At 42.7% G+C, this 23,594-nt stretch overlaps 1 protein-coding gene across 2 annotated transcripts in view; it reads left to right on the forward strand.

Annotated features, from left to right (window-relative positions):
* Window positions 1-23,594, forward strand: part of ALKBH6 (alkB homolog 6, nucleotide demethylase) — a 41,600-nt gene that overhangs the window by 9,384 nt on the left and 8,622 nt on the right. For both annotated transcript variants that reach the window (XM_089658199.1, XM_089658200.1), the window contains exons 2-6: window positions 3,428-3,484; window positions 10,205-10,273; window positions 13,080-13,140; window positions 18,367-18,518; window positions 20,172-20,288. In XM_089658199.1, coding sequence (XP_089514325.1) covers window positions 3,428-3,484; window positions 10,205-10,273; window positions 13,080-13,140; window positions 18,367-18,518; window positions 20,172-20,288 — 456 coding nt within the window. The remainder of the gene's footprint in view (window positions 1-3,427; window positions 3,485-10,204; window positions 10,274-13,079; window positions 13,141-18,366; window positions 18,519-20,171; window positions 20,289-23,594) is intronic.

Genomic DNA, 23,594 nt, shown 5'->3' on the forward strand with positions numbered 1-23,594 from the left:
TGCCCACCGCAGTCCCTCTATAAGTCGCTGATCGCCGCCATTACTAGTAAAAAAAAATTCCAATATGTATACCGCCATTTGTAAACACTATAACTTTCATGAAAATCAATTAATGTACATGTATTGGGAATTTTTTTTAGCAAAGATATGTAGCAGAATACATTTTGGCCTAAATGTATGAAGAAATTTGATTTTTAAAATTTTATTACTGGATATATTTTATAGAAAAAAGTAAAAAATATTGTGTTTTTTTTTTTTTTAATTGTTGGTCTTTTTTTTGTTTATAGCACAAAACATTAAAAAACGCAGAGGCGATTAAATTCCACTGAAAGAGAGAATAGTATCTTACATTTTTGTGGGACTTTTAAGGCAACCTTTGAATATATACAAAACAATCAATTCTTTAAAAGATTGAAATTTTATTTAACACATTAATACAAATCGAATGAACTACACATATTGCACTAATACAATTTAATGATTCTTGTCAACATATTTGCTTCACAACATTTGTAGTTATTGCAATAGATGACTATTGATATCCTCTAAAGCTGATTTCGATCTTGCAGCCTCAATTTTTATACTACAAGTACATTCAGCCTAAATCCAATGCATTTCGAATACTTTAATACAGATTTTTCCTCAGGGAAAGGATACCACTCTAAAACAGTAATTATCAATAATTAATCCTTCATACATGTGTTTATAAGATATACACTATGAGGATTTATGAATCCTCTGTCCCCACTAATATTGGATAAAGGTGATTATTATAAGCACATGAATCCTCTAAGATACGCTTGATGCCTTGTCATATTTTCAAGACATCAATATATATAATATTATATTAATTGATATACGTTTTGTTATAACAGTATCTGTGATGTGGCACTTGTGGTTCCTGTATGTCAAACGATGACCTCATCCCATGGGGGACACTTATTCCTCAAACACAGCAAAGCATCTTTTTTGATCGATATTGGTGGTCAGGGTGGATAAAAATCAATGATTTTTTTTAAAAAATCAAAAAAATCGGATTTTTTAAATTTAAATCTGATTTTTTTGATTTAAATCAGATTTTTTTAAATAAAATGCTTTTTGAGGAAAATATATTACCATCCAAAGGTTATTCCATCATGAAATAAAGATTCGTTTTTTAATTATGTAGAATAAGGCTGTATATGTTTAATTTTTTTGGTAAATAAATTCCATGAATCCATTCACAATGTCATGCTCTTCCAGAGGTTTTTGTAAGATTATTGGGCAGTTTCTCTGCCTACAAGTTATTATCACAGATGTTTGGTTTACTTTGCAGTTCTAAAAACTGAATTTGACTCAGCGGAGATCACATGCCTCTTCTTCACAGCAAAAATGTTATAACATGAACAGAGTTAAGAAAAAGACCTTAATCCTAACTTCTACAAACCTATGAATACAGAATCAACCCCTTCAGTGCTAAGTTTCAAGAAGTTCAGTGAACAGAATAGAAACAATATTTTTCTGATTGTTTGGAGTGGAATAGATCTGCACAAGAAGAAAGTGAAACTAAGTGTGAGGAGGAAGGGGCTGACAGTCTAAGTTTCTTAAAATATATATATTTTGTTTAGCCAAATTAGTTAACAAACATGGATGTTTGTTTAAGCAAATAACATATGCTGTAATGTTATTATTTCAGTTGAATAAATCTATTTAAATTATTATTAAGGTAATGATTATTTTTCTCCTTCCTAAGTACAGCAGAAAAGTTGTCCAAATATGAATGATTAACCTATTAAACTGGGGATAAAAAAACTAATATGAAAAGTTGTTATTCTAAAAATCTTCATCTACTTGCATATTAAAGTTATACCAGCAAGAATTAGTCTTTATGTAGAAAACTAGGATTTAAATCAAGCCTTACTGACTAGTGATTTAAATCGTGATTTAAATCAGTTTGATTTAAATCAAATCCACCCTGTTGGTGGTATGTACATAGAACATATGTATGAAGGATTAATTATACTGTTTTAGAGTGGTATCCTTTCCCTGAGGAAGAATCTGTATTAAAGTAATCAAAATGCATTGGATTTAGGCTGAATGTCCTTGTAGTATAAAAATTGAGGCTGCAAGATCGAAATCAGCTTTAGAGGATATCAATAGTCATCTACTGCAATAACTACAAACGTTGTAAAGCAAATATGTTGATAAGAATCATTATATTGTATTGGTGCAATATGTGTTGTTCATTTGATTTGTATTAATGTGTTCAATAAAATGTCAATCTTTTAAAGATTTGATTGTTTTGTATATATTCCAAGGTTGCCTTAAAAGTCCCACAAAAAATGTAAGATACTATTCTCTCTATTATGTAAATAGGGATAATGGCAACCACACCCTAAGTTGCACTGGATTATCTTTTATACCACCAGAAGAAAGCTCCATTTGTGGGGAAAAATGGACATAAATTTAATTTATGTGCAGCATTGCATGACCGCACAATTGTTAAAGTAACGCAGCGCCATATCGCAAAAGAGGCCTGGTCAGGAAGGGGAGTGAATCCTCTGGAGGCCAAGTGGTTAAACCTAAATCATTCATGTAGACTGCCAATGATTTTGTCTCCTTCCAGAAATGTTACTGTCATCTCACTCTCTCTTGCTTCAATACTTTAAAGTGGGCCTTAACCCTAAAATATGTCATGTTGCCTTTCCTCCTCCCCTCTCTTTCTTACAGTTGGACATTTTTTTTTCCACTGGCGAAGTCCATTTGATCTTCCCCATTTTTCACCTAGGTGATAATTGGGCCCCCTTCACACAGAGCAGAATCTGATTGCTCAGCAGAGGGTCTGTCTGCTGATCCCCTATGGAGCAGAGCAGGCAAGTCTGTGTCCACTTTGCCTATGCAGAACGGACATGAACACAGCCCACTCTGCTCTACGGAATGTAGGTGGGTCTGATCCTCCCAGATGGAGGAGGACAGATCCCCTTCTGTTTGTTTTTATTAGATTGGATTGGAGGTAAGCGACACAAGTCCGTTTGCATCCGCCGCTCTATAGAGGAGAGTGGAGGGTCCAATCGGGTCCACCTGAAAAACAGACAGGAAGACCCGAGCAGACCGATCGTGTGAAAGGGGCCTTACATAGTTTGATATTTTGATCAATTTATTTTTTGATTGTAACAAGTGGTGAGCCTAATAGTCACCATACTTGTTACAATGCCACCATACATTCTTTGAACAATCAACTTTAAATTTACCAAAACTATGTAATATGAGCTTATATATCCAATCAGGCAGGCACCTGCACTGCATAGCTTTTGGTAGATCTAAAGTAGATTGCATGTTCGGATTGTAACGTGTGTTGCGAGCTTTAGACAGGTTGTAAATTGTTAATTTTGACTTTTAGCTTGGAAATCTCAATTCTATTCTTTTCCATAATCTGAACTCTTTTTAGGAGAAAATGCAATCTACTCTCACAGCAGCCAGTCTGGAGACTCAACTCATAAACCAGGTACACCTAAATTTATCGTGTGCCAATAGTTTGGAAGTTTGTTACATTGTGGGCATGGTTCGGTATAGTGATAAGTATTTATTATTTGAATGGGCACTGGGTCAGCATGGAGGAAAGTGCAAAAAGAAAAATGCGTGGAGTCCAGATTTTAAAGCATATCCAAATGCAAAAACAAAAATGTAATATAGTGCAGCTTGCTGGGCTATAGCTGCGATGACTGCATTACTTTTTTTTTTCAGGCTTTTCCCTTGATAAGGTAATCCTGCAAATATCAAACTTCCTGTATTAGGGTGTGTAATGCAAGGCTGGATACAAACCCCAAGAGCAAGTCACATACACCACACAGATACAAGAGCAAGTCACAACACAGGTACAATTAACTAGCACTTACACCATTATTCTAAGCATGTGAGAGACCCGCTACCAAGTGTACAGCTGCCCTGGCACATCATACAGCATCCACTCAGCACCACAAGAAATAACAGAATCCAACTGCAATATTCTTGCACTGTCAAAATCTCCACTTTTATTATCACACAACACACAGGAGGATATATCTTATAGCCATCACAATCTGCATAACAACACACACCAATAGTAATGTGAGCATTACAGCATGAAATAAGCACATCTTTTGACAGCGTCACAGCATAGAATTAATACATTACCAAAACTATGGGAAGATGGGAAGTAAGAGACCCTATCAGAACCATAATGCACAGGGAATCGTGGAGAAGCCTTGAAGCACGATTGACCGATGAGCGCATGTAGCCTTGGCAGGAGTCAGAGCGTCCCCTTTCTCATGGGAGGGCTTCTGGTCTGACCATGTCCAAGCTTCTCTTTATATACCCCATTAAGCTCTTCTGGCAACTTTCCCGAAATGGGCGGGCGCCACACCCACCTCAGTAGGAGGTAGCAGAAAGGTCCCCTGAAGTAAGAGTCATACCCAGTCAGTTTACCGGACAAACAACTTCTTATCTGGTACCCCCAATCCTAATGAAACATCTCTTTCTACACAAACAACTCCTTATCTACTCTTAATTTAAGGATTTCTAACTTCTCAAACAAGTAAACAATTTCTTATCTAATTTAAGCAGTCTTATGTAACATTTCTAGACAAGTTCAATCTCACAAACACTTCTTATCTGCTTTAAGCAGTCTAATGTCTTGTGACTCTGTTCCTTTAGCCTTGAGAAATTACATCAATGTATTTCTCGTGCTTCTGGCATATGAGCAACGATGCGTTATTGTAAAAATTCCCCAAGAAACAGAGGGTCCAAGGCCAAAACATTTAACAGGCATTACAGGGTGACCATGCTCACTGTACTGTATCTAGGGAGGAGCAGTGTGGGACGGGACAGGACGGGTGTTAGGACTATAAAAAACCTCTCCTTTCCCTCTTCTCCATTACATTAGGGCAGGGGTTAAAATTTCGAGTCCAGACCTACTAGCCGATCACAAAACTTACTCTCCACCAGTTGCCCCACCCAACCTTGCCCAGGTCCGCCCCAAACCCCACCCCCGGCCCGGCCCCAACTACGCCCCCTTAAAGCTTATGAAATTACATTTTTCTTTAGAATAAAGAGTCCAAAATATAAAACTGTACACAGTAATGTATATCTCAGCTCCCCTGTACTCCATTATAGTGATATGACGTGTATACAGTAATGTATATCCCCCCTCCCCTGTACTCCATTATAGTGATATAGACATGTATACAGTAATGTATATCCCAGCTCCCCTGTACTCCATTGTAGTGATATGACATGTACACAGTAATGTATATCCCCCCTCCCCTGTACTCCATTATAGTGATATGACATGTATACAGTAATGTATATCCCCCCTCCCCTGTACTCCATTATAGTGATATGACATGTATACAGTATGTATATCCCCCCTCCCCTGTACTCCATTATAGTGATATGACATGTATACAGTAATGTATATCCCCCTCCCCTGTACTCCATTATAGTGATATGACATGTATACAGTAATGTATATCCCAGCTCCTCTGTACTCCATTATAGTGATGACATGTATACAGTAATGTATATCCCCCTCCCCTGTACTCCATTATAGTGATATGACATGTATACAGTAATGTATATCCCAGCTCCCCTGTACTCCATTATAGTGATATGACATGTATACAGTAATGTATATCCCAGCTCCCCTGTACACCATGATAGTGATATGACATGTATACAGTAATGTATATCCCAGCTCCCCTGTACTCCATTATAGTGATATGACATGTATACAGTAATGTATATCCCCCCTCCCCTGTACTCCATTATAGTGATATGACATGTATACAGTAATGTATATCCCAGCTCCCCTGTACTCCATTATAGTGATATGACATGTATACAGTAATGTATATCCCCCTCCCCTGTACTCCATTATAGTGATATGACATGTATACAGTAATGTATATCCCAGCTCCCCTGTACTCCATTATAGTGATATGACATGTATACAGTAATGTATATCCCCCTCCCCTGTACTCCATTATAGTGATATGACATGTATACAGTAATGTATATCCCCCTCCCCTGTACTCCATTATAGTGATATGACATGTATACAGTAATGTATATCCCAGCTCCTCTGTACTCCATTATAGTGATGACATGTATACAGTAATGTATATCCCCCTCCCCTGTACTCCATTATAGTGATATGACATGTATACAGTAATGTATATCCCAGCTCCCCTGTACTCCATTATAGTGATATGACGTGTATACAGTAATGTATATCCCCCCTCCTCTGTACTCCATTATAGTGATATGACATGTACACAGTAATGTATATCCCAGCTCCCCTGTACTCCATTATAGTGATATGACATGTATACAGTAATGTATATCCCCCTCCCCTGTACTCCATTATAGTGATATGACGTGTATACAGTAATGTATATCCCCCCTCCCCTGTACTCCATTATAGTGATATGACGTGTATACAGTAATGTATATCCCCCCTCCCCTGTACTCCATTATAGTGATATGACATGTATACAGTAATGTATATCCCCCTCCCCTGTACTCCATTATAGTGATATGACGTGTATACAGTAATGTATATCCCCCCTCCCCTGTACTCCATTATAGTGATATGACGTGTATACAGTAATGTATATCCCCCCTCCCCTGTACTCCATTATAGTGATATGACATGTATACAGTAATGTATATCCCCCCTCCCCTGTACTCCATTATAGTGATATGACATGTATACAGTAATGTATATCCCCCCTCCCCTGTACTCCGTTATAGTGATATGACATGTATACAGTAATGTATATCCCCCCTCCCCTGTACTCCATTATAGTGATATGACATGTACATGTATACAGTAATGTATATCCCAGCTCCCCTGTACTCCATTATAGTGATATGACATGTTGTATACAGTACTTTCTCCTAGTCCCTCCGAGTGCCCCGCAGCAGTGGAGAGGGTGTCTCCTCTCAGCGGAGCCGAAGAAGCTGGAAACCGGAAGTTGTAAACCGGAACTCGGCTTCCCAATGAGGCTTGGAGCGCGGGTGCAGTCGCTCCATGCTTCATCGCTGCTCGCCACAGAGGAATTTCTCCTCACATTTGGCGAGCGGCTTTTTCAAGCCCTGCATTAGGGGAAACTGTTGTCTAGTCCACATAAGAGAACTGGGAAAGCTAAAAACATAGTCTGAGATTTTAGTTTGGACACTAAATTTCTGTATTGAACTGCTATTTTTCTCTACTTGCCGAATATTTACTCAGCCTTAAAAAAATAAAACTATTGCAGCCTTTACATCTAATGACTGGTAATATATAATATATTAAATTTGTATTCTTGAGTTTAGATGCACTTCAGTTTTATTCAAACTCTTATAAAAATACAAAGCCTATTGGGTATTCTAAGGGGCCCTTTCATAAGGGCTTGGTACTGTTGATCAAAACATGTAGTGGACATATATTTGGAAGATTCCTGAGGGGTAAGTGGTATGATCACTCCAGAAGCTTAATTACCTTCTCAGTATAACTCCAATTTTTTCAGCCTAGTATAAGGTGTGTTTAACAGTATCAAACTCTAAATAAAGGGTGTTGTATTTTTATATAAACTGAATCAAGTTACATTTGGATTTTACATGTTCTTCTTTTGACATTTTCCTCTTTGCAGACTTAGTCCCTACACAGCTCCTGATAGAATCATTCCCTCTACACCGTTTAACACCTGACTAAGACCCCTGTCTGTTTTAAAGCTTAAATTTACGCAAAAAAATAAAAAATCAAGAAGTAGAAATATTCCTGTTCTGGTACCCCCCACCCCTGCTTCCGTAATCTTCAGGTGTGGGGTTATTGAAGCCAACAGAACTGTGACAGGCACTCATCAAGAGTGCCCATCTATGCCTGCCCTTCCACCCAGCTCCTCCATTCATAGAAGCTGTACTACAGCTTCTATGAATGAAAGATGATCTGTGAATGGAGGACAGGCAGATAAATGAAAGGTCCACTCCCTCCATTCATAGATCCTGTTTCATTCATAGAAGAGATAGGGCAGCTTCTGTGAATAGAAGAGCTGGACAGAAAGGAAGGGCATAGATGGAAAGTGTTGAGGAGTGCCTGTTACAGCTCCCTCTGCACTCCATTAACCTCCACTGCACTGGAATTGTCAGAGGAGAATAAAGGAGGAGACAGCAGCACAAGATACCACAAGTAATGTGCCTTGTGCTTATTTATTTATTCTTGAGTAAACTTAGGCTTAGAACTCCATTGTCCCACACCTTCTTGTCCTGAAGTATTTATGATTGTCTCATTGGAGAGATCTTCTCCTTGACAGCAGTAAGACCTGGAAGGGGATCCATTCTTGATCCTTTCTTACCCAATTTCATGCAGAACCAGAAACAAAAAATTTTTGGTGTAGTTACATTGTAAAACAGGAGATAAAAAGTGCCTGAGAGACTTTTCTTACAAATACGTATTAAAAAAAAAACAATATAACAGCATTATTTAGTGCTATGCTGCATCTTGACTCTTTAGCTCTTCCACATCTGTTCCTGGCGCACAATAATTGTATGGCCTGCATGTGTAATGAGGCGAATGTGAGCATATCTTCAAGGCCGTGACCCTGCTGTTGACTTACCCAATGAATGGGTAGATTGAGGAGCTTTTTTCCAATGGGCCAATGAAAACTTAGTTGTCTGCCCATATCACTGCATTATTATCAAGAGTGACTGTAGCTTGGAGCTGAAGAAAGGATAGCCAAAATTTGGCCATATACAGGCCCCATATTTTTTTTTAATTCTCCCACATGCCTTGAGGCTCCACTGGGATTATTTTATGTTTCCCCTTGTACCAAATTGTATTGTAACTATAATGTCTACCTCCATTTTGTAAACCGCTGAGCAAACTGTTGGCGATATATAATAATAAGAATCTTTCAAAGTGCTGTGAGACCTTCTCTGTGATAGCATGGTAATCAGCTCTTTGAGTAACATGGTAGTAAAGTTTTTGTTACAATATAATAATAATGGGCCCCTCTGTGTTTTGGTGGTTTTGCTACCGTACTTATTCCCTTGGTTCTATCTAAGATTATAAATGTAATAAGTGATTACAACCTTTTGTCTATACATGAATTTAGCCAATCCTCGTGTGGCTATTCCCAAAAATGTTAAAACCAAATGATAACAACTGTGCAAAAAATAAAGATCTAATTTATTTACACAGAAAAGAAGCTTGCTGTTAATTAAATATAACAAAATGTAATGTAGCTGGTATAACTTTAAAAGTAGTAATAATACAATGTAAATACAGAATGTTACCAATACAAAGAGACAACTACAGGAAAGAAAGTTACAGAAAAGATACACAGAATAATACGTTACACAGACATCCTGATGACTGGGCTTCCAGAGAGAGAGAGAGAGAGAGAGAGGGGGGGGTGAGAGTCTTGTTTTGGTGTTATATACTCTTTGCAAAGACCACTCCTAGGCCCACCCATCCACCCAGGTACATTCACATCCTTCTACATATAATTAACCTCCATTGGTTGGGCTCAGAACACTGGTCAGTTTAGTTCACCAGCTGTGAAAAAAAGACAGGAAGTCCCAGCTGCCTTCCTTCCCCCTCACCTCAATTGAGTCTTTTGAAGTGGCATCCCCCCCAGAGCTATTTGTCACATTCCCCTGTAGTGTTATTTAACATGACAGCCAGAGAATTCCAAGGCTGGCTTATACTTAGACCCCTATCAAAAGTTCACAATAATGTTCATGAAGGTAAAAATGATTATAGGCCCAAAATAGCCATTACACCTGCAGGTTTAAGTCACAATATTCTAGCATACACTGCATACCAGTACATTATGACAGACTTGCCTACAAACAGAGCCCACCAGTGCAGCACTGTCACGGCTTCCCCAGCGCTTCCATATTCACATGGTCTTCCTTCTGGGTTTCATATCTTTGGCTACTTGAATGGCTGGGCTGGGTTAATGTCACTTTTGCTCACGAACTCGAGAGTCGCATTGCTGCAGCACACAGGGTGAGCTGTAAATGTGGTCTGAGCTACTTATGTGCATCTCAGATCACATTACCCGCTGACTGGCAGGGGGGACAGTTATGACAGAAGAGACGCCTAGGGTCTCTTCCATTATAAAAACCCTGCCTGTCAGTGGACTTAGCAGTTACTCAGTTTACTACCACTTTAAGTGTGTCTCTCTTTCCTTTCTTCTGTCAGGCTCCTCGAGCAGCATATTACATCCCTGACTTCATAACAGAAGCTGAAGAGGAGTATTTACTTCGTCAGGTATGAGGTGCTCTAAAGAAAGGTCTGCTTAGAAGATTTATCTTAAAGTCCAGTCAAAATAGCTGGTTGGCCAGAAGCTGGATGGGGGTGAAACTCCCTCTGACTTAAAACCGCCAACGAAGGGTATTTTTTTTGCTTTTAATGAAAGTGGAAAATTCTTTGCGATTATTAAACGAACATTGAGTGCTGTCCATTCCCCTCCAGTCATCTGCAGCTCCCTATTGAGCCATCTCTGTGATGGGTAGCCTTAGTGGTCAGAGACTGGGGCAGTTACCATATGAAGGCATTATTTACATAAACTGATCCTCCCCATCACCAAGGCACTCTAGTACACATGTAAAGGTCTAGGTGAGCACCTGTGTGTGCTTGCTATTAAAGGAAACATATATGCTAGCATGCATTTTAAGGACATTTTTTTTACTTCCAGATTTACTTTAACCGCTTGCCGCCCTGCCACTGTGTATATACGTGTGCAGGGCGGCAGTGGAGCGCAAAACCACGTTTAAAAACGGGTTCCGCGCTCCCGACACTTTCGCCGGCAGGGGGCGCGCGCTCCCGCCGACCCGCGGGTGACACTATTTGATCCAGGAGGGATCAATCATTAGATTTCAGCCAGTGATTTCTGGCTGAAATCACATGATCGGTCCCTGTCCTATTCTGTCCTGTGTTGACATACACACAGGGCAGGATATGATGTCATTCTTCTCTGTCTGGACACATTCCGTTCCAGACAGAGAAGAAGACATCCAAAAAGTGAGTACACAAGCACTACACTACAGTTAGAACACTCTAGGACACATTTAACCCCCTGATCGCCCCCCCCCTCCAGTTAACCCTTCACTGCCCTGTCACCAGTGTCACTGATCAGTGAAGCGATTTTTACTGATCAGTGTCGCTGGCGACTTCCGATAGAGTTAGCGCCCCTCCCAGATAGCGCCAGATTGCCCACCAGTACACCAGTAATCCCGTTTAACCCCTTGATCGCCCCCGCCCCCCCTCCAGTTAACCCCTTCACTGCCCTGTCACCCAGTGTCACTGATCAGTGAACCAATTTTTACTGATCACTGTATCAGTGTCGCTGGCGACTTCCGATAGAGTTAGCGCCCCTCCCAGATAGCGCCAGATTGCCCGCCAGTACACCAGTAATCCCGTTTAACCCCTTGATCGCCCCCGCCCCCCCTCCAGTTAAACCCTTCACTGCCCTGTCACCCAGTGTCACTGATCAGTGAACCAATTTTTACTGATCACTGTATCAGTGTCGCTGGCGACTTCCGATAGTGTTAGCGCCCCTCCCAGATAGCACCAGATTGCCCACTAGTACACCAGTAATCCCATTTAACCCCTTAATCTCCCCCCCCCCCCCCAGTTAACCCATTCACTGCCCTGTCACCAGTGTCACTGATCAGTGAACCGATTTTTACTGATCACTGTATCAGTGTCGCTGGCGACTTCCGATAGTATTAGCGCCCCTCCCAGATAGCGCCAGTTTGCCCGCTAGTGCACCAGAAATCCCATTTAACCCCTTGATCGCCCCCCTCCCCCCCCCAGTTAACCCCTTCACTGCCCTGTCACCAGTGTCATTGATTACAGTGAACAGATTTTTACTGATCACTGTATTAGTGTCACTGGTGACTTCCGATAGTGTTAGCGCCCCTCCTAGATAGCGCCAGTTTGCCCGCTAATGCACGGGATTTTTTTTACCAAAAACATGTAGCAGAATACATTTTGGCTTAAATTTATGACTAACTTTGAGTTTACGATATATATTTTTTATAGCTGAAAGTAGAAAATATTGTTTTTTTTTCAAAATTTTTGTGGTTTTTTTGTTTATAGCGCAAAAAATAAAAAGCGCACAGGTGAACAAATACCACCAAAAGAAAGCTCTATTTGTGTGAAAAAAAGGACGTAATTTTCGTTTGGATGCAGCATTGCATGACCGCGCAATTATCATTTGAGTTAGTGCAGCGCTGTATAGCAAAGAAAGGCATAAATTACAGTATCTATACCATAGTTTGTAGACGCTATAACTTTCACACAAAGCAATCAATATACACTTATTGGGATTTTTTTTACCAAAAACATGTAGCAGAATACATTTTGGCTTAAATTTATGACTAACTTTGAGTTTACGATATATTTTTTATAGCTGAAAGTAGAAAATATTGTTTTTTTTCAAAATTTTTGTGTTTTTTTTGTTTATAGCGCAAAAAATAAAAAGCGCACAGGTGAACAAATACCACCAAAAGAAAGCTCTATTTGTGTGAAAAAAAGGACGTAATTTTCGTTTGGGTGCAGCATTGCATGACCGCGCAATTATCATTTGAGTTAGTGCAGCGCTGTATAGCAAAAAAAGGCATAAATTACAGTATCTATACCATAGTTTGTAGACGCTATAACTTTCACACAAAGCAATCAATATACACTTATTGGGATTTTTTTTACCAAAAACATGTAGCAGAATACATTTTGGCTTAAATTTATGACTAACTTTGAGTTTACGATATATTTTTTATAGCTGAAAGTAGAAAATATTGTTTTTTTTCAAAATTTTTGTGGTTTTTTTGTTTATAGCGCAAAAAATAAAAAGCGCACAGGTGATCAAATACCACCAAAAGAAAGCTCTATTTGTGTGAAAAAAAGGACGTAAATTTTGTTTGGGTACAGCATTGCATGACCGCGCAATTATCATTTGAATTAGTGCAGCGCCAAACAGCAAAAAAGGCCTGATCATTAAGGGGGGTAAATCCTCTGGGGCTCAAGTGGTTAAGTTGACTGCTATTTCTTCTCACTTTACTCGTCTTTCTAGGTCTACAATGCTCCAAAGCCAAAATGGACACAGTTGTCTGGGAGGAAATTGCAGAATTGGGGTGAGCAATATTACTAGCTAGGTCCTAGCATTTGTACTCCTCCAATTTCTATCTTTAATATCAATTTCAATAAATAGGTGTTATAACATTACTGGTGATGGAAAGTCTATAAAGTACAGAAAACTTTTGGGCAGTTGGTGAAATCAGTATGTAGGTTCTATCGAGTCTATTGCAGCTAAATTTCACACAGCTCCTCAATTGTAAAAATGATGTCACCAATCAGGTCCAAACTCCCAAAGAATAATTCAAAGGCTAAGTTCACTTTTTGTAAAAAAAAAAAAAATAAAAAATAATAAATGCATATCTTTTTGTACGTAAAAAAAAAAATGTGCATTTAAGATTATTTTACTCGCACATGCAATCAGCAGTATCACAGGCACAATGCTAGGATCCTGCAAACACTCAGTCAGCGGTCTGTACCTGTACCTCGCGTACTGGCAGGCGGTTACTGAATGACAGGAAAAATCAATGAACTAGGAGAGTGTTCACCAACGCCCTCGCAGTCCATTGAGAACTACAAGTCAAAGGCTGTGGCAGCTGATGGGACTTGTAGTTCATTCATTCACAAAACTCAGTGAATGAATGACAGGGCTGTGTGGGTGGAGACTTGGTAGGGGTCGGGGGCAGAAGGTGCAAGAGTTGGAACAAAAGGTGAATTTATCCTTTAATCTGACTGGTGTCTGTGAGAAACTTGATAACATTTTTATACCTTAGGGTCTGCCTGTGAAAGGCAGTAAGAAACCCCCTTTTCTGTGTTTTCTGCACCATGGGAAACCCGTACTAAGGACAGAGACTGCCATCGCTGACTTCTCCTGAAAATACTGGTTGCCTGGCTCTCATGCTGATCCAATAGCACCAAACTTTTTGAAGTCATGGAGTATGCAGATTAGGAGTTCTGCCTCTAACCTGACATTCCTGATCTATGTGTCTATTCCAGACCAGTGTCTCAAAGTAATTAAGCTAGAGATAGTGAGGGAACTAACATTTTTAAAGGATTTCAGCCCCTTTATTTTAGAGTACGGTTTTTCTTTAAAATAAACTTGTCATGCGAGACATATGGGTGCCGCAATTGCTGATCTCCCCCTGAAAATTCTCATTGCCTGGCTGTTATGCTGAACCACCAACTGCTGTACTTTGTGTTGACTGAAAACCGGTATTATGGCAAGAAAAGTCATCAAAATGTCCAAACTCCTTTATTTGCGTACTTGTTTTTGGTAAACATATAAAGCAGTTCATAATACTGCCCCAAATTACATCACCAATCTTGTCTCCAAATATCACCCAAACCGTACTCTCCGCTCCTCACAAGACCTCCTACTCTCTAGCTCCCTTGTCTCCTCCTCCCATGCTCGTCTCCAGGACTTCCCCCATCCTCTGGAACTCCCTACCCCAATCCATCAGATTATCACCTACTCTGCACACCTTTAGGTGCACTCTGAAAACCCATCTCTTCAGGGAAGCCTACCCCATCCTCAGCTAATACTGAACTCCTCTACTCTTCCAACCACTCCATCCCCCACAGCTATTTCCTCCTGTACCACTATCCCCTCCCTCCTAGATTGTAAGCTCCAAGGAGCAGGGCCCTCGAACCCCTCTTGTATTGAATTGTATTGTTACTGTACTGTCTCATGTACTGTCTCCCACCGTAATGTAAAGCTTTGAGCAAACTGTTGGCGCTATATAAATCCTGTATAATAATAATAAACAAGAGGATAAGCACGATAGCCAAACAACTGTCATTTTCAGAGAGAGAAGTCAGCATTGGTCTCCATGCTCTTCATAACAGTACTTCTTTAAAGCTGGTCTGAAGGCTCCTGTGTGACAGTCTGAACAAATCCATTTGCTGTCTAGCTACTGATGCACAGGCCTGAAGTAAAAAAACTTTCTTTAGCTCCCACAAGTAAGAAAAATCCTTTATTTGTGCGTCACACTCCACCTCCCAGACACTGCAGCTCACAGTAGGTGAGTTTTAGTAATAGAGACAGTGCTGTCCATGCTTTAAAGCAGAAATCTGGGAAAAAAATAGTTTTGGTCTGTCCATTGGGGCTGTGCCCACACTGCATGGGTCAAATGCTTGTTTTGTTCTAGGGGAGAGGACACTTAAGATACACTCACCTGACCCATCGATCCTCCCACCACAAGAGTGGTCCTTTTGGCTCCTGCCCTCCCACAGACCAACGGTCTTGTAAATGGGCTGTTCTTGATGTCAGCATGCTCAATGCATGCTCCACAGACATGAACAGTCCACTGCTGGAACATGGGGGAGTGCGGTTTTCCGTAGGATTGGCGGAACAGGTGAGAATGAGCTTTGTCCTCACCTCAAGCAGCCAATCTATGCAGTGGACGCACAGCCCCACTGCATGTAAGAAAAAAAAAAAAAAAGAGATTCTAACTGAAGTTCTGCTTTAAGCAAGACTAAATGTGCTCTGCTGCTGATTGACAAGCTACATATTGTGTGGAACTTTCCAAAAAATAAAATTGGGCTAAAAAGAAGGAAGCGAGTGGCTGTGTGCTTTAAAAGACTCTACCCTTGATGCTAGTTCTCACATAATATGTTTCCCACGCAGGGGTATCCACCATCAATCCAAATAAAACAAATATTCAGCCTCCTGGCTCTCTCAGATATACAGTTGCAAGAAAAAGTATGTGAACCCCTTGGGATTACATGGAGTTTTGCATGAATTGGGCATAAAATGTGCTCTGAACGTCATCTAAGTCACAACAATAGAAGAACACAGTCTGCGGAACATAATACTACACAAACATTAGATGTTGCCATGGTTTAATTGCACATAACATGTAAACATTCACAGTGTAGGTAGGAAAAAGTATGTGAACCTTTGGACTTAATAACTGGTTGACCCTCCTTTGGCAGCAATAACCTCAACCAAACGTTTCCTGTAGTTGCAGATCAGACCTGCACAACGATCTGGAGTCATTTTGGACCACTCCTCTTCACAAAACTGTTTCAGTGTAGCAATATTCTTGGGAGGTCTGGTGTGAATCGCTCTCTTAAGGTCATGCCACAGCATTTCAATGGGGATGAGGTCAGGACTCTGACTGGGCCACTCCAGAAGGCGTATTCTGTTCTGTTGCAGCCATTGTTTTGTTGAATTACTTGTATGCTTTGGGTCATTGTCCTGTTGCATCACCCATCCTCTGCGGAGCTTCAGATGGCGGACAGCTGGTCATACGTTTTCCTGCAAAATGTCTTGATAAACTCTGGAATTCATTTTCCCATCAATGACAACAATCCGTCCAGGCCCTGAGGCAGCAAAGCAGCCCCAAACCATGTGCCAGAGATTTCTGTAGGTCTTTAGCTGACACTCTGGGATTCTTCTTTACCTCATGCAGCATTCTGTGCTGTGCTCTTGCAGTCATTTTTACAGGACAACCATGCCTAGGGAGAGTAGCAACAGTGCTAAATTTTCTCCATTTGTAGACAGTCTGTCTTACTGTGAACACATGAACATCAAGGCTTTTGGAGATACTTTTGTAACGCTTTCCAGCTTCATGCAAGTCAACAACTCTTGATCGTAGGTCTTCTGAGAGCTCTTTTTTGCGAGGCATCGTTCACATCAGACAGTGCTTCTTGAAACCAGTAAACCCAAAACAGGTGTGTGTTATTTAAGGGCAGGACAGCTGTCAGCAACACATCCAATATTATCACACTGATTGAAGTCAAGGTTGGCTCACTCCTGGCTCCAATTAGCTCTGGGAGAAGTCATTAAGCTAGGGCCTCACATACTTTTTCCTCCGTGCACTGTGAATGCTTACATGTTATGTGCAATTAAACCATGGCAACATCTAATGTTTGTGTAGTATTATGTTCAGCAGACTGTGTTCTTCTATTGTTGTGACTTAGATGACGTTCAGAGCACATTTTATGCCCAATTCATGCAAAACTCCACGTAATCCCAAGGGGTTCACATACTTTTTCTTGCAACTGTACAGCCCCTGGCTGCTCTGGCTCCCACCTCTCCTAGGTGGAGCCCTCCTGACTCCTGGGCAATGACCTCCTGTCCGCCGGGGTGGAGCCCAGAACCATGGGTTGGCCTCTACAAAAAGGCCTGCACACACCTGTGCAATTAGTGTGCTGGGGGTTCTGAAAACACGGACCCAGGATTGGAGATTTCATCTCTCCCAAATCACTTCAAATCTCCAGGCCCCAGGTCCCAAAATGGGCTTTACAAACAACGAGGAAACTGACAAACCAGTTTCCTCTGCATTAAGAGAACTTCCTGGAGCCCCTCAACCTTGAGAATCCTGGGTTATAACCTTGATTTTCATCGTGGCAGGATACCGCACTGCCACAATAAATTAATAAATAAATAAATAAATATATATATATATATATATATATATATATATATATATATATATATATATACACATACATAAATATGTTGTTTTTTTTTTTGTTTTACACTGCTTTAATATCACAGCTAGTGAATGGCTATGCTGACTAATATCACTTGCAGTGGTGAATAACAAAGCTAGATCTTTACACAGTTGATCACATTGTGTCCTTTTTTTCTAGAGGACATGTTTTGGTGATGTCTCCTGAAATAATTGTGGGAAGAAAAGATTCACATGACATTGGACCTAGTAGACTTGCATGTGACGACTTGACGTGAATACCTCATAATAATAGAAATACATTAATAACGCTTGGGGTGTTATGTTGCTGGCAAGAATTTAAACAAAAGGCAGAATAACTGAAAGAGGCTGTGTTGAGACATGGGGTACTTGTAACACTACCTGTGTAGTCCACACGTGGGTTTGCAAATGCAGTCTTTACTGGGATAGAAGATATTGGAATGTCTGATGGACACCCAAAAAATCAAATTCTAGCATATAAACTTCATGCAGGACATTCGCCTATACTGTATAATAGGACCTGTGGCACCAGTGATGTCCCTGTACTACCTACTAAGCCACAATACTGTCCTTTTTGTTAGTGAGCACCTGTTGGATTCAAGCTGTCAGTTCCCTGACTGTGCACATGGTGGTTGCCTCTAGTATATGTAGGAGGCACATCACTTTTTACAGTGCTTATTGCACATTGCTTTTTAATGTTATTGAGCAATCTTCTAGGCCTGAGCCAGTTGGCCATCAGGTTTAAATGAGTGGGGTTGCTTGAGCAAGCCCAGGCCCTTCTATAACAGTTTCTATGCAGTAGGGCTCTTGTCCATTCCACTGTGTAAGATTATTTTTCTCCTGCAGGAGGTCTCCCACATCCCAGAGGCATGGTGTCCGAGAAGTTGCCCCCCTGGTTGCAGACATACACCAACAAAATCTCTTCACTGGGTGTGTTTGCAGGGAACTGTGCAAATCACGTCTTGGTAAATGAATACAAGCCTGGAGAAGGGATAATGGTGAGGGTGCTATAAATGTATGTAGAATGAGAGTGTAGTGATAATGTAATGTAGGTTTGTTCACTAGACTTAACTCTGTTTTGTTTCCTTGTTAGTGAACTTTACACATCATCAGTGATTATTGCAGTGTATTTTGCAATCCCTTCCCACCCAAACCTGGAGTCCCTTTAATAGTGTCTCTGCTTGGGGGGGAGATCAGAAATCATGTGACCACTGTGATTGAGTGGTCACATGATTGGGAGCCGGTCCCATTGGCTACTGATTGTTTGAGGGCTGTCTTTGATAGTGATCGCACTCTGAACACAGAAACATTGGTTGTGGGTATTAAAGCCCACCCTTTTGCCCCCATACTTGTGTTACATGGGCAGCAACAGGTTAAAAATATTAGTAAAGAGGTTTACCATGTGCATCTGGAAAGTGCAAAATGTGTTTGTGTTGCCCTCCATTAATGTTTTGGGACAACCCAAAATATGTTTTTTTTCAGTTTCGATGGTATTGGTAAACCGAACAAATAAAGAGGGTGAGTCTCCCTAATGGGAGTACAGATTGCAGTAAAAACCTCACAGGGGTTCAAATCCTTCTCCACTCTATCCAAAACACAGGTTTTGCCTTTAATTATACATTTAGTCCCTTTTGTAGAAGAAACCTGCTGATTTGCATAGCATGGAAAAAGTACAGGTTCATTTTAAACTTGTTTAATGAGTTGCCAATGCCTGGCTGCAGTGTTCCCGAAAACATAAGCAGCTCTTGGAACTGCTGGGAAGTAGCTGTTTTTACACAATCAACAGCAGAGGACACTCATTCAAATGTCCTACTGTAAATAGAAGCAGGTTAGCAGGCCTGTGACTTTGAGCCACATACCCTGGATTGTCCTGGTCATGTCCTCTGGAGCCATAAGCTGGGTACACACCATCCAAATATTGGCCAGTTCAACAGGAAACAACCAACATTCGGACCATGTGTACAGCTGTTCTGACAGAAGCCGGTCTAAGGACTGGCTTTTGTGGAAGGGACAAAGCCAAGAGCTGCGATGGGAAGGGGGGCAGCCAACATCGCTTGTTTTGTACAGCAATCTCCCAGTTTTTTCATTTTTTTTTTTCAGTCCGCTAAGTTGAACCGAAAAAAAAACTTCATTTGTGTAACAGGCAACAGCAACTTGGGGAGGGGTGAACCATCAACAAAGTCAACATTGGAAGGGAAAGATGGCTCTGGTGATGTTGCCACCCACCATGCACATCCCTGTGGTTCACTTGCCTTAATATGTTAGCTTCAGGTCACTCGACCCAGGAGTAGAGCTGATTTTCCAGGCTGCTCTTCTAATGCCTAGGTAATCTATTAAAGCCAATAAACCATTACAGATTGCGTGTGCTTTAACATGTAGTGAGTACATACTCTTGATAACATACAGATTGCATGTGCTTTAACATGTAGTGAGTACGTACTCTTGATAACATACAGATTGCGTGTGCTTTAACATGTAGTGAGTACATACTCTTGATAACATACAGATTGCGTTTGCTTTAACATGTAGTGAGTACCTACTCTTGATAACATACAGATTGCGTGTGCTTTAACATGTAGTGAGTACGTACTCTTGATAACATCATAACCTCCTCTGTTCTATACAGTTACAATACAATATTTGTCTTTCAGCCTCACGAGGATGGTCCCCTTTACTATCCCACAGTCACAACCATCAGCTTAGGGTCTCACACTGTTCTGGACTTCTATCTGCCTCCGGATAGAGGACGTCCTGAAGAGGAAGACCAGGTAAGGGTTGAAAAAGATTTATTCATTCAGGTAGTTACCCTGGCTCATATAATGAATGCGTTGTCCAAGATGTTCTTTTCATATATCCATTTACATTGGAGTTTGTGTTTTTTAGTCCTAAAAAATTAAAGTGGATTAAGCGGTAAAAGTTTTTGTTTCAATTGCTGTACTTACAACATTAAGCCTGTGTCTTTACTGGAGAGCTTTCCCGATATTTCCTGTCTTTGTGACATTCTGTCAGTTAAAGTGGAACTTTACCCACAACAGTTTGATAACAATGTTCTTTAACAAATAAACATACATTCCACATTAATAATTATGCTACCAAAATCAGTGTGTGCTGTAAATTGCCTCCTACATTGCTCCTGTTTCTTCTTGCTGGAGACCGCCATTTTATTAAAGCCCTCAAAAACCATATGTCACTTTCTGTGATTAAAATATGTATATTTTCAGCCTTGGTTGCATGTCTTGGCTCAGATAGAGAGGAAAGCTGACAGAAGCTTCACAGACTACTGAGGAGGGAGAAAGGAGAGAATATCAGGGAACTAAGATAAGACACTATCCTTTGTATTTTTTTTTTCTGGCAGCAGAGTTTGTCCTGTCATCTTTCTTTTTTTTATCCCCCCCCCCCAATCTGTGTTCCCTCAGCACAGTCTGTGTAATTCCTGTTGCTTTCTTCCCCCTTCAGCAACAGTAAATCTTAAATCTGTCAGCTGATCAGCCTCAAGTGGCTCTGATTTTCAACACAATGCCAATAAATTGAGAGCAACTGAGCTTGTGCAGAGCAGAGTGAGACAGTGTATTACTGCATTTTAAACAGTATAGGCACTTATTTCTAATGTTTTTCATAGCTATATCTTCAAAAGGGGCCAGCTTGAAATCATCTATCAGGACTTAAGTTTCTGACTAAGGCTAAGTTCACACTAGCTTTGTTAGCAGGCATTAGACAGGCGTTTGGGAATCGTTTTTAAAGCTCAAATGCCTATGAAAATTCTACACATGGCAGCACACAGTGCTGTTCACACTGAAGTGTTAGCGTTGTGGCAAAATTGACACCTCATGTCGAGGTAGGAGGAGTTGAAGCTTCCCATTCAAGTCTATGGTGATGCTCCTCAAACACCTGGCAGGCGTTTGCAGGGCGTTTGCGAGGCAGTTGCGGAGCGTAAATACCATTAGCTATTATCCGGACGTCCGGCGAGAAGGACGTGCGTCGGCGAGCTCCTGCTCCCCTGGCCCCAATCCGCTGCCATCTGGGCAGCAGCGGACCCTAACGGGGGCCCCACGATCCTTCGGTCCCTGCTCATCAGCCAGGTAAGGCCACTGCACCTTTTCCCCGGACCTCCGGGACTTGCGGCCTACCCGGCACCCGAAGCCGCGGCCTCGATTTTTGGCGCGGCCGACCCGGATCGCCGGGCATCAGCCCAGGCCGCCGCTGCTCTGTTCCCCGGTCCCCGCCGATCAGCCAGCCTCCCCAGGGCCCCCCTCACTGGCCCTGGGTCCATCCCGACCACCGGGTACCAGCTCGCCCGGAGCAGCCACGTGCTCGTCAGCTCCGGCGCCCCCGCGCCCGATCCGCTGCCATCCGGGCCCCTGAGCCTGCTGCCGATGTCCCCACCAACACCCTGAAGGGGACACAGACACTCCGTCCCTCCAGCGGAGCTCCGGCGGTCCGAAGCGGCTTGAGGCCTACCACGGCACCCGAAGCCGCGGTGTTTCCTGCCGGCCGTGGCTGGAATCGCAGCGGGACGCCTCCGCTCCTCCGGGGAAGCTACCACCACCAGCACCAACGGTCCTCCTAACATAGGAGGGATCCACCTCCACCCCGACGCTCCAGGACATCAGGTACTCCACCAGGGGCACCCACTACCCATCAGGGAGCCCAACCACCATCCCACCGCCAGCCACCAGGGATCCCACCACCCACCAGAAACCCTAACCACCAGGGACCCCTAACCACTATCCCTCCAGGGATCGCTACTAACCCACCAGGGATAGCACGGCCACCATCCCACCAGGGATCCCCTGCCCTCCACCCCACCTGGGACTACCAGCCACCTCCCACTGCGTTTCGGACACTGCTTCGCCATCCCTGACCAGCACCCCCTCACCCACCCTGACCCTTCCTGCACCCCGCTCACCCCAACATGCCGCCCGCGCTCCTCCTCCTTGTCCTCCTCTCCTCCATCCCTAAAACCGCCTTCCTCTACCCACCCACCCCCGCTAAGCAGCTCTATATCGCCCCCTCACTTCTCCCCTCTCCCCACTACGGCACCCACCACCTCCTCCTGCTACTCCACTTCCCCGCTGACCCACTTGCCACCACTTTCAGACCCAAGCGCTCCTACACCTCCCGTTCCCACGCCACCTTCCTCACCCTCCTCCTTCTCATATCAGCTGGGGACATCTCCCCAAACCCTGGCCCCTCACCACCTCACACCCCCCCTAGAGCCCCCCCTGCTCACGCCAGCCGACGCGACCCCCTCAACCTCATACATGTACCCCTCCTCCCCATATCTATCCCCCCTCTCTCGGTTGCACTCCTGAATGCTCGTTCGGTTTGCAATAAGCTTACCGCCATCCATGACCTCTTCATCTCTCGCTCCCTCAACCTCCTAGCAATCACCGAAACTTGGGTACAGGCCACCGACTCCACCTCCCCTGCGGCACTCACTCATGGAGGTCTCATCTGGACCCATTCACCAAGACTGAGCGATCGCAGAGGTGGTGGTGTCGGCTTGCTCCTGTCACCGCTTAGCACCTTCCAGGTCCTCCCTAACCCACCCTCTCTTTCCTTCCCCTCCTTTGAGGCGCACTGCATCCGACTCTTCTCACCCACCCCCCTAAGGATCGCAGTGATCTACAGGCCTCCCGGACCCATAGCCCGCTTCCTGGATGACTTCGCCGCCTGGCTTCCCTTCTTCCTCTCCTCTGAGCTCCCCACCATCATCCTCGGGGACTTCAACATCCCCATCAACGACAACACCCCGGCTACTTCCCAATTCCTCCACCTAACCTCCTCTTTCGCGCTCACACAGCACACTCAATCCTCCACCCACCTCGGAGGGAACACCCTGGACCTCGTCTTTTCCCACCTCTGTACCCTCAACCAGTTCGCGAACACCCCCTTCCCTCTCTCCGACCACCACCTCATCACCTTCTCCATCTCCCCTTCCCCCAACTCCCCCCCTCAAAAACGCCAAACCATCACCAGCCGCAACCTCCGCAACCTGAACCCGGCCCCCCTCCACTCTGCCGCCGACTGCCTACACGACAGCATCCTCTCACTGTCATGTCCTGACATAGCCA

Source organism: Staurois parvus, unplaced genomic scaffold, assembly GCF_062004578.1.
Source record: "Staurois parvus isolate SC_StPar_1 unplaced genomic scaffold, SC_StPar_1.0 ptg001058l, whole genome shotgun sequence".
NCBI lineage: Eukaryota > Metazoa > Chordata > Amphibia > Anura > Ranidae > Staurois > Staurois parvus.